The sequence below is a fragment of the Schistocerca americana genome, chromosome X (genome assembly GCF_021461395.2).
Source record: "Schistocerca americana isolate TAMUIC-IGC-003095 chromosome X, iqSchAmer2.1, whole genome shotgun sequence".
NCBI lineage: Eukaryota > Metazoa > Arthropoda > Insecta > Orthoptera > Acrididae > Schistocerca > Schistocerca americana.
This window is the reverse complement of record NC_060130.1, coordinates 773756667-773769664: the sequence shown is the minus strand read 5'-3', so window position 1 is coordinate 773769664 and position 12998 is coordinate 773756667. Positions and strand designations below refer to the sequence as shown.

Here is a 12998-nt window from a genome sequence, read left to right as displayed (position 1 = left end):
ACCTCACTTGATTTTTCTATTACAGAACTGACTGTCTTGTTGATTTTTTTCTGATATGTTTCATCCAAGTTTTATAAACTCATCATATAAACATTCTACTTCAGCATGTTTTCTGTTATTCATACTACATAATGAGCACAATAGTAGTCAAATGATTCCAATAGATTCAGTTGTTACACAGTGCACATCCCTCTCTGTTTCACTGAAGAGCATACAAATTCTATAACATTTATTTCAAACTAATTTTTGTGTATATTGCAAATGATTATGCCTTTACTTCATTTTATTTTAATATTAATATATTAGCATCATAATTCACAATATTTTGACTGTCACACAAAGAGAAAAACTGAAATAAAAAATAGAACAGTTAAATTTAATATTAACTGCAAGAATGCTACTAGAAACTTTACCTGTAAAAGTTGACATACATGACAACCTTTAACACACACAACTAAATGTCATATAAGCCTGGATGGAGATGGTACTTACTTGCTCCTTAATCATCACAGCCTGTTGACGCTTGAGTTCTCGTTCCTGTAAAATAAATTGAGAGGGAGATAAATAGAAACCACACAGCTCTGCAGAACATTTCAAAATTACAGCATTGACTTACTGTTGTTAAATACTTAAAAAAATGATGATAAATGAAATACCATTGTAACAATATAAAACAACAATATTATCACTAAAGCTGTGGATGCATAACTGATATTTTCAATGTACACAGTTTCATTTGCATGGCCTGTAGTACTTGAACAGCCATTGCATAGTAAAACATATGGTTTAAAATAGAATACAAATGGAGCACTGCTGGATGTTACCTGTCCGGCACCTTCCGTTCATGGCTACTGTTCACTAGTAGTGACTACCCAAGTACACTTATAAAAAAGTTCCCTACTGGCCTTTCTCATCCCAGAGAAACTGATATTGCATCTACAAATTGGCAAGCCAAAGAATGAATTTTACTTGTTTTGCTATGAAGAAAGGTAAAATGTGGTTGAGTGCCCTCTTGTTGCAATGTAGCAACAGATAAGTTCCAAGAAACAGAGTGACTTCTGACTCATGTCTCTCCAAAGTTAGCAGTGCTGTTAAGGACACCCACAATTCATAGCAATTATGACACTCAGTTAAGTTCAGTAATAATTCACATGCCTGCCACAGCTCTAGTAAAACACTTTTAAATGAAAAGTGGAACATCGTGACTAGCTCAGTCTACCACCATGTATGGGTGCAATGGGTTACAAAACCAGCAAAAAGTTGAGCACATTGGTACCAGACTATGTTTAGTGACAATTTCCATTTTAAAGCAAATTACAATCATGGTTATTTAAGGATCAGATAGTATTGTGCTGCCAAACCATTTGATGTGGAAACACCAGTGTGAGGCACTGCAGACTAGGACACTTCAAACTGTAACCACTCTCAACAACATTCATTAGTTCAAGGGAGTCATACTGGCTAAATTGTACCCACCTAGTTTTAAACTTCAATAAGACAATTCCCATGACCACATGCTTCCTGGCATTGTATTTTTAGCTTCTTCTTAGCAGTGCAGATACTTAACCTTCACAAGCCTTTCCATTCATGAGACATATGAACAAACACTTCTGTATGAGAAATGGTACTCATCAACAAAATTATCAGCAGTTACTACAGAAAAACCGGTGACTCATACTAGCCTGTAAACATTCCATGAATACACTGCACATCAATCCCATCTAGTTCTATGATTTACAGAAACTCCAGCTCTAGATAATGATCTGTTTATGAAATATGTGGTATTCACATATATTAATGTAGAGAAGTTAAATAAACCAGTTGGTATTTATTTCTTTCTTATGTACTTGCAGCATAAATAAAAATAGAATAGATGCTTTTGTGATGTAGTGCTACAGAAGAAGGTTTATGATTAGATGGCTAACTGAATAATGAGAGTAGTGTTGAAAACAGAAGACAAACTGCCTTCATCACAACAACAATCTTATGACAATGTCCGCATGTCATGCAGCCATGGAAAGTTGCTTTTGCATGAAATTATGAAAGTATTTACATCCCTTTGAAATATTTTACATGACTGAGACCTGCCATTTCAGGTATACATAACAGATGTTTTGTCATACCAGCAAATATTATCCCTATGGCTAAAACAAGAATCTAGAGCTGCAAACACACTTACATGGATATCCAACCCTTCATGTTTCTCAAAATCTTTCTCGTTTAATCCCCAAAAGTTCATTTTCTGATAATTATGAATCTATCATCAAACACTTCGAATACCAGTAATAGTTTTATATAGAGACGTCAGATTTCCTGATATTTTTGTGCAAAATACATATACCAAAAATGACATCGTTTGGAGGAATCTTTAATGTGGTACATCAATTAAACTGGATATTTTCATACATGAAAATCACCAAATACATCACATAGGCTTCACTAATATATAACATTTCAGCCATTCAGTGTGCTTTTATCAGATGGTTACAGCACAGGATTATTACATAATGCAAATATGTTTCTCGTGGTAAAACAGAACACTACATCTACATCTACATCTACATATACTCCTCAAGCCACCGAATGGTGAGTGGTGCAGGGCACTTTACGTGCCACTGTCATTACCTCCCTCTCCTGTTCCAGTCGCGTATGGTTTGCAGGAAGAACGACTGCCGGAAAGCCTCCATGCGCGCTCATATCTCTCAAATTATACATTCGTGATCTTCTCGGGAGGTATAAGTAGGGGAAGCAATATATTCAATACTTCATCCAGAAACTCACCCTCTCGAAACCTGGACAGCAAGCTACACTGTGATGCAGAGCACCTCTCTTGCAGTGTCTGCCACTAGAGTTTGCTAAACATCTTCGTAACGCTATCACGCTTACCAAATAACCCTGTGACGAAACGCGCTGCTATTCTTTGGATCTTTTCTATCTATTCTGTCAACCTGACCTGGTACGGATCCCACACTGATGAGCAATACTCAAGTATAGGTTGAACAAGTGTTTTGTAAGCCACCTCCTTTGTTGATGGACTACATTTTCTAGGGACTCTCCCAATGAATCTCAACCTGGCACCTGCCTTACCAACAATTAATTTTATATGATCATTCCACTTCAAATCATTCCGTATGCATACTCCCAGATATTTTACAGAAGTAACTGCTACCAGTTCCAAGAAACAGAGTGACTTCTGACTCATGTCTCTCCAAAGTTAGCAGTGCTGTTAAGGACACCCACAATTCATAGCAATTATGACAGTTAGTTAAGTTCAGTAATACCTCACTGAGAGAATGCTTATTTCAATATTTATTCAATATTATTTTTACCATATTTTGAATGAAGTTCGAGATGACCACATGATTTGCTGTGTAGCCAAGGTTCTAGGTTAGGTTGAAAATTGATTTTATGTTTTCAAAACTAGTGTCATATTTGGTGTTTCACATATTTACACTTGCATACTATGCAAATATTAGGTTGTGCAAAAGTATCTGGAAATGTCATGATGATGAGTAAAGTTGTTAGTGGACTGGAGTTCTGGGAAGTAAGGTATTTGTGTTTGACATCACATCTAGAACCATAAATCTTTGCATGGGAAAGGAGTTGTCATATGAAGATTAGTGATGAGAAAGAGTGTTATAATCCAATTTCAGCATTCAGTAAATATCTGTTACCAATATAAGAAACTGCTGTTCTCAGATGTGTGATATTTCTACTCAAAAACTACAAAATGCCACATTTTGCAAAAGTTCATAAAACCCACTTATTTCACATTACGTCATGAGGAAATAATCAGTTTTGTTTTATTTTGTGTGTTATTGTTTACATGAAACAAAATTGGCCAGTAATCAATTTTGCAATAATTCTTAATGAAAAATCCAGAGGTGATATTAAATGTTACTTTATGCAGATCAGTTATGCAAGCAGGTCAAGGATAAAAAAATGTAGTACTTATGTTCCAGAAACAAATACATAAAATATCTGAATGATACAAAAATTTTTAATAAAGTTTTGATTTTACAGTAAGAGTGGGTAACTTAAAATTGCCACTCAGTGAGAAATTCACATAGCTTAGTAAGAAGCTGGCAGTTATTGTACGTATTTTTCAAGTTATCAGAATTTAGGTTGCAAAATGTATTTTTCAGTTTATCAGTATTTGGTTATTCCAAAAGGAATGTACTATAACTTGCAATAAAAAGTTATGAAATAAACATGAAACTGCACAAGTTGTATAGACATAATTTACATATGATCAGTTTTGACTATGGCCTTTATCAAGTGAAGAAAGATCACAATATCTACAGAGTAAATGTCACATTTAAAGACAATAATGCCTCTCTATCAATTGTGACTTTCACACTGTAGATTTTTAGCAACTAATACAGATATAATTGGTCAAAACTGGTTTAAGATGAAGCAATTAAGTGATGTAAACTACCCTGCAAATATGTAACAATGTAACTGACAGGTAACAACAATGAATGTATGGACAGTATACTGGGGAGTTACCTAGTGAAGAAACAAACTAATATCCCCCAAATAATTTGTGAAGAGCTGTCCTCAACCTGAAAGCTAGTTTGAACATTGCAGTGCTTAGCTTTGAATGGTCCTCTTGAAGATTGTGTGCCCTTGTCTTAATTCAATCTTTTGATCGGATTTACCCAGGAAGTTACATGGAAACCTACAGTTCAATGATGACTCTAAACCACAGCACAACATGGCATTTTTCACATCAATAATTCATTGACAGAGGTGAAAGAAACAATGCCACAGAAAAATTTCAGTATTTACTGAGGACTGAACCCTGAAGCTTTGAATTTTAAGTTTGACCTACAGCAACTGAGCCATTTTCCTCCATAGTATGTCATTCAATCTTTGAAACTAAATTAGCACACATTCTGACCATACAGTTTCTGTGACAGAGTAAACTATTAAGATTATCTGAGTATCACAGTAATGCTGAATGATACTTTAATTTAATTTTCCAGTGCTAAAGTTCAGCATCCAAATTTCTGTCAACCAAAGTTAATAGGCCCCCTGTCTCTAAATTACCAATGATTTTGCACTTGTTTGCATTTAACTCATTGGAGATGGGGTGAGACAGAGGAGTCATGGGAATTAGCAGTTAGAATGAGCAGTTACACGAATTAGTACAAAATACTGTTAATACCATCATTGCCATATAATTTAATTTTAACACAACATGGAAAATGTGTTTAAATATCTGTATGCACCTTAAGGGTTTTAGAACAGGTGATGATTATTCACTGGAGAGGTTTTAAACAATTATCAAGTTATTCAAGAAAAGTTGCCAGAACCCAGCACAAATACCAAAATTTGAGGCAGTGCCTTTCCGTACCTCCCCTGTTTTCAAGCTTGGCCAGCACTGGGGTAAAAATGTAAAAAAGAAATTGCAGTGAATGGGTCTCCTTATTCTGCTGCTTTACTGTATTTAAAAAGTTTACTGTATGTCATTAAAAATCAATGATTTCCAATAAAAGATGAAACTGTGGTACATGATATGGACTAGCAACAAATTAGGTACCCCTCTAAATGTAGAAATATGGGAAGCACTGAGAAAGAGAAACTGCAGGTGTACTCTGTTTCAAAACATTACAGACAATGAGTGAAGGCCGGCCGAAGTGGCTGTGCGGTTAAAGGCGCTGCAGTCTGGAACCGCAAGACCGCTACGGTCGCAGGTTCGAATCCTGCCTCGGGCATGGATGTTTGTGATGTCCTTAGGTTAGTTAGGTTTAACTAGTTCTAAGTTCTAGGGGACTAATGACCTCAGCAGTTGAGTCCCATAGTGCTCAGAGCCAATGAGTGAATTATTAGACTATAGTGATGAAATATCCTCAAATTAACAGTCAATTAACACAGTTATCTTAACAGAATGTTTCAACTAGCATTGCAGAAGACAAATTGGAAGCAAGTCAACCCATTGCTTCAACTGTTAATCCAACAACATTTAATCAGTGAAATTCACCAAGAAAGCTTGGATTCTTGTACATTAGTGCACATATTGTACATTGCTAGTGTGCATGTTTCACTACCTATAACCTTTATAACTGAAAACTAATCAAAGACCAAAATTTTGAAGTTAATAGTGAATTTCATGAGCTATACTGTCCTGCAGTAAACTTAACTAGCACCAACTGTTACTGAAACATACCACCTCCCTGCCTGTCATTGTCATTGCCATTTAATTTCCATCATTGCCATCAATAATGATTTATCAAACAGGTAGTATGTTTATCAGCCATATTAAGAAAGTGTTATGTATACTTCATGTTAGGAACATACCTGTTGTTTGCGAAGCTGCTCCTCCTGTCTTTGTTTCTCCAGCATTTCTTGGCGTCGGCGTCGGACCTCAACATGAAACAGACATGAAAAAAATCAAGCAACTAGTTGTGCAACTAAACACTATCTCAAGATCATACTGCCTTTCTTACATTTTCTGTACCATTAATTCAACATTAAAAAGCACTGAAAGAACGTTTCAGAAATGTACAGCATTTATGGGATAGATTTTCTCCAAAACAAATAACAAGACTAATACTGTTATATCTAAAATAAAATGAATTAAATTTATAAGTTAATTTAAAGGGAAAGTCTCTCTTATAAGTAAATACATATTCTTAACATATATCAAGTAATGTGCTTTGTGTCAAATGATAATGTCATCTCATGTTCTATCAACCAATCAGCCATGGATTTCATTTAAGGCTATGTAAAATGCCCAACTAATTTGCTGCAGAACGATTTTTCCCCCCAAAGAATAATCTCTCTTGCTTCACCTCATTCTGTACCATAAATTTAAGGAATTTTCTGAGTAGAGCATTATCTGGGTACCAAATGTATTTCTTATCATCAGCAACTAGCGAGTTATTAGAGACCACATTCATCTCTGAGTGTTAGAATCCTCCTAACTAACAGTAAAAACATCTGTGGACAATTTATCATTGGAAGTGAACCAATGGAAGTGCTAATTATGTACTAATGTATGTGGAAGACATATCTGCATTACATTATGTTTAGAAAAATAAAAGATCAATAGTTAACAGTCTCTGAATATACCTTCTTGTTAGAACTCAGATTCACATCCACAGCCTGTGAATATGGTACTATTATGACCAATAAGAAGGCATTCAGTGCTGGTGTATAGTGGAGCACTTTTAATTAAGCGTCAGCCAATGTCCAGTGCAATAATATGCTTTCACAACTGACAAGTGTTTATCTAATTGACTGAGTTTGATTAGCTATGGATGCACCAGCACAATCACTCATTGACAGAACAATTTCCGAATGTATCTTCGTCCATGGACCTTGCCGTTGGTGGGGAGGCTTGCGTGCCTCAGCGATACAGATAGCCGTACCGTAGGTGCAACCACAACGGAGGGGTATCTGTTGAGAGGCCAGACAAACGTGTGGTTCCTGAAGAGGGGCAGCAGCCTTTTCAGTAGTTGCAGGGGCAACAGTCTGGATGATTGACTGATCTGGCCTTGTAACACTAACCAAAATGGCCTTGCTGTTCTGGTACTGCGAACGGCTTAAAGCAGTGGGAAACTACAGCCGTAATTTTTCCCGAGGGCATGCAGCTTTACTGTATGATTAAATGATGATGGCGTCCTCTTGGGTAAAATATTCTGGAGGTAAAATAGTCCCCCATTCGGATCTCCGGGCAGGGACTACTCAAGAGGATGCCGTTATCAGGAGAAAGAAAACTGGCGTTCTACAGATCGGAGCGTGGAATGTCAGATCCCTTAATCGGGCAGGTAGGTTAGAAAATTTAAAAAGGGAAATGGATAGGTTGAAGTTAGATATAGTGGGAATTAGTGAAGTTCGGTGGCAGGAGGAACAAGACTTCTGGTCAGGTGACTACAGGGTTATAAACACAAAATCAAATAGGGGTAATGCAGGAGTAGGTTTAATAATGAATAGGAAAATAGGAATGCAGGTAAGCTACTACAAACAGCATAGTGAACGCATTCTTGTGGCGAAGATAGATACGAAGCCCACACCTACTACAGTAGTACAAGTTTATATGCCAACTAGCTCTGCAGATGACGAAGAAATTGAAGAAATGTATGATGAAATAAAAGAAATTATTCAGATTGTGAAGGGAGTCGAAAATTTAATAGTCATGGGTGACTGGAATTCGAGTGTAGGAAAAGGGAGAGAAGGAAACATAGTAGGTGAATATGAATTGGGGCTAAGAAATGAAAGAGGAAGCCACCTGGTAGAATTTTGCACAGAGCACAACATAATCATAGCTAACACTTGGTTTAAGAATCATGAAAGAAGGTTGTGTACATGGAAGAACCCTGGAGATACTAAAAGGTATCAGATAGATTATATAATGGTAAGACAGAGATTTACGAACCAGGTTTTAAATTGTAAGACGTTTCCAGGGGCAGATGTGGACTCTGACCACAATCTATTGGTTATGACCTGTAGATTAAAACTGAAGAAACTGCAAAAAGGTGGGAATTTAAGGAGATGGGACCTGGATAAACTGAAAGAACCAAAGGTTGTACAGAGTTTCAGGGAGAGCATAAGGGAACACCTGACAGGAATGGGGGAAAGAAATACAGTAGAAGAAGAATGGGTAGCTTTGAGGGATGAAGTAGCGAAGGCAGCAGAGGATCAAGTAGGTAAAAAGACGAGGGCTAGTAGAAATCCTTGGGTAACAGAAGAAATATTGAATTTAATTGATGAAAGGAGAAAATATAAAAATGCAGTAAATGAAGCAGGCAAAAAGGAATACAAACGTCTCAAAAATGAGATCGACAGGAAGTGCAAAATGGCTAAGCAGGGATGGCTAGAGGACAAATGTAAGGATGTAGAGGCCTATCTCACTAGGGGTAAGATAGATACTGCCTACAGGAAAATTAGAGAGACCTTTGGAGATAAGAGAATGACTTCTATGAATATCAAGAGCTCAGATGGAAAACCAGTTCTAAGCAAAGAAGGGAAAGCAGAAAGGTGGAAGGAGTATATAGAGGGTCTATACAAGGGCGATGTACTTGAGGACAACATTATGGAAATGAAAGAGGATGTAGATGAAGATGAAATGGGAGATATGATACTGCGTGAAGAGTTTGACAGAGCACTGAAAGACCTGAGTCGAAACAAGGCCCTCGGAGTAGACAACATTCCATTGGAACTACTGACAGTCTTGGGAGAGCCAGTCCTGACAAAACTCTACCATCTGGTGAGCAAGATGTATGAAACAGGCGAAATACCCTCAGACTTCAAGAAGAATATAATAATTCCAATCCCAAAGAAAGCAGGTGTTGACAGATGTGAAAATTACCGAACTATCAGTTTAATAAGTCACAGCTGCAAAATACTAACATGAATTCTTTACAGACGGATGGAAAAACTAGTAGAAGCCGACCTCGGGGAAGATCAGTTTGGATTCCGTAGAAACACTGGAACACGTGAGGCAATACTCACCTTACGACTAATCTTAGAAGAAAGATTAAGGAAAGGCAAACCTACGTTTCAAGCATTTGTAGACTTAGAGAAAGCTTTTGACAATGTTGACTGGAATACTCTCTTTCAAATTCTAAAGGTGGCAGGGGTAAAATACAGGGAGCGAAAGGCTATTTACAATTTGTACAGAAACCAGATGGCAGTTATAAGAGTCGAGGGACATGAAAGGGAAGCAGTGGTTGGGAAGGGAGTAAGACAGGGTTGTAGCTTCTCCCCGATGTTGTTCAATCTGTATATTGAGCAAGCAGTAAAGGAAACAAAAGAAAAATTTGGAGTAGGTATTAAAATTCATGGAGAAGAAATAAAAACTTTGAGGTTCGCCGATGACATTGTAATTCTGTCAGAGACAGCAAAGGACTTGGAAGAGCAGTTGAATGGAATGGACAGTGTCTTGAAAGGAGGATATAAGATGAACATCAACAAAAGCAAAACAAGGATAATGGAATGTAATCTAATTAAGTCGGGTGATGCTGAGGGAATTAGATTAGGAAATGAGACACTTAAAGTAGTAAAGGAGTTTTGCTATTTGGGGAGCAAAATAGCTGATGATGGATGAAGTAGAGAGGATATAAAATGTAGACTGGCAATGGCAAGGAAAGCGTTTCTGAAGAAGAGAAATTTGTTAACATCGAGTATAGATTTAAGTGTCAGGAAGTCATTTCTGAAAGTATTTGTATGGAGTGTAGCCATGTATGGAAGTGAAACATGGACGATAAATAGTTTGGACAAGAAGAGAATAGAAGCTTTCGAAATGTGGTGTTACAGAAGAATGCTGAAGATTAGATGGGTAGATCACATAACTAATGAGGAAGTATTGAATAGGATTGGGGAGAAGAGAAGTTTGTGGCACAACTTGACCAGAAGAAGGGATCGGTTGGTAGGACATGTTCTGAGGCATCAAGGGATCACCAATTTAGTATTGGAGGGCAGTGTGGAGGGTAAAAATCGTAGAGGGAGACCAAGAGATGAATACACTAAGCAGATTCAGAAGGATGTAGGTTGCAGTAGGTACTGGGAGATGAAAAAGCTTGCACAGGATAGAGTAGCATGGAGAGCTGCATCAAACCAGTCTCAGGACTGAAGACCACAACAACAACATCTTCGTCAACCAGTGATACATAAGTTATTACAGCATAACATAGCACATCATCTACCAGCCCCAATAACACTGTTATAAGACAAAGCACCTATCTGAATCATGCCAGGCATTTTTAAGTGTGACATATAGTAGCCTAGTATGTGTTAAGTGTGATGCCACTTGGACCTATCCTTCGTCACCCTCATTAAACGTATGTCATGAAAAGGCACACTGAACAACACAGTGGAACTGAATTGTTAGTCCAGATTCTACTTCAGCAGTAACAATGATCATGTTCCTTGCAGTAAGTTCCTCAAACCTTTGCCATGGTGTTCTACCCCTCTTACTAGTGATGTGTAGGTCTAAATCACCACTGCACATTACATTAGTCAATACTAGTAGTGCGAAGAGGATCATGATACTGTCAATCTATATGCAGGACATCTTGTAGCAACATTTTGTCACATGTAGTATACTTTCTAGGAGGAAATTCCCTGAAGAAATGCATAGCTGCATCATGTCAAGGGTACAGCTAATCTTACACTTCCATGGCCCATCAGATTACCTGAAATCTCAACAGCAGACCACATGCAGGATCATCTGGAATGCCATGGGCAATTATCTTCTGATGAATAGGAATTAAATGTCCAATTCCAGCAAATATAGACTGATGCATAGCAGTTTATCACCTTCAGTCGCTATGCCTCCCTACTTACCTTCTGTCTAAAATGGGGAGATACCCCAACATGGTACAAAAAGTTCTCTCCACGTGTGTTAATTTTTCTCATAAAATCAAAAAATAGCATCATTTTCACTAGGCTGTTAGTCTGAATGAGTACTTCATTACACACTGCTGGCCACTTTCAATTGACCAAGTATTGTGTGATGCATTAAGTTTTAAGCAATTACAAAAACCCTTTTGGGAGTATGATTATTATTGTTATTATTATTTTATTTATCCATTTAGTTTTTTGTTTGCTTTGTCTTTCACTGTGAGCAGGAAGGATGTTTTTACGTCAACTTCATATTTGTACATTACCTCATATTCATACACTACATTCAAAAATTTTTATTTAGTTTCTCCTTTACATAACAAATGGGTAACACGTGTATGGTACAAAATCTGAGGTTGTTGGATTGTGAAAGGAGAAACTCAAAAAATAACATCTGTACAAGATATCACACATTTTTCTGGTATAATGCTGACTTTTATAACAAAATGTATATTCCAGTCAGTGTTAAATTTTACAGTTTGCTATCTTAGTCAGGACACTTTTCCTTTCACTCTTCTAAAGTAAGTGCTCAAAAATCATCACAAATTTTTATTTATACTAATTATAAACATGTATATGACTCTGCACATAGGTCTCATCTAATCTTAAGCTGACGTCTTCAAAGCTTTGGAGGCAGTCTGATAGAGATTTAAGCAAATCCATTTTTTTGTATGTGTGCCTGTGACCATCATTAACAGTGACCTAAAGTAATGTTAGTCACTTGACTAAACCAAAGGCACTATCAGGGATAACTGTTGTTCATTAGAACAGAAAGCCTGACAGTAGTACAGAGGCTTCACCTCAATGGCAAATAAAGAACTGAATCACTGAAAATTCTTCCATACATGGAAACAGAAGCCCATCAACAACAGAATCAAATGCTTATTTAACACACCCATTGGAGCATATGTTCCTCAAACTTACATTCTGCTAAAGGAAACCGTTGTGATGAGTCATCATCAGTGCAATTAGTGCAGCGTATTTCTATCTTCACTTCAAGACGGCACGAAACAACAGAGATTTTTGTATATTGTGGTACCAGAAAACAACAGATGAGGAAGAGACATCGGGTGTAAAGGAGGAAAGTTGCCACTTGAACAACATTAGTACAATTGCTCCTTAAAATCATGATCTACGAAGAGCTACATTACCAAAATACAGTCAACTATTTAGAAATATATGAACATGATCACTGACATCTACCTTACTACATAAAGCTCCGAAAACACTATTGCTGTGGTATCTACACCATGTGAAAATTAAAAAAACACCAATTGGAATAATTCATTATAAACACATACAATTAAATATCAGTTGAAATGGAGGAAATATCAGTACTCGTCAGAATAATTACACTCTTCCATAACCAATGAAAATAATATTGTTATGAAGTTATTTTATATTTCATAACACAAGTCCTGTTAAACAACAACTCCAAAACATGCAAAAGTAGTAAATATTAGTTGTGGTAGTACATTTTCCAGACATTAAAATAACAGACAGTAAGAAATTAAGAAAATGAAAAGGAATTTCTAAGTTGACAAACAGATATTTTAGACCATTAAAATATTTTCATTTACACTTTCATATTATAAGTGTTGTAGTATACCACACACTGAATGAAATATTACTTAATCAAATACTGCTTT

At 36.7% G+C, this 12998-nt stretch overlaps 1 protein-coding gene across 1 annotated transcript in view; it reads right to left on the bottom strand.

Moving 5' to 3' along the window:
- Positions 1 to 12998, bottom strand: part of LOC124556308 (bromodomain adjacent to zinc finger domain protein 2B-like) — a 379839-nt gene that overhangs the window by 173658 nt on the left and 193183 nt on the right. Inside the window, exons 17-18 of the mRNA XM_047130281.1 lie at positions 6304 to 6369; positions 493 to 537 (exon numbers count right to left, since the gene is read on the bottom strand). Of these exons, the coding sequence (XP_046986237.1) occupies positions 493 to 537; positions 6304 to 6369 (111 nt within the window). The remainder of the gene's footprint in view (positions 1 to 492; positions 538 to 6303; positions 6370 to 12998) is intronic.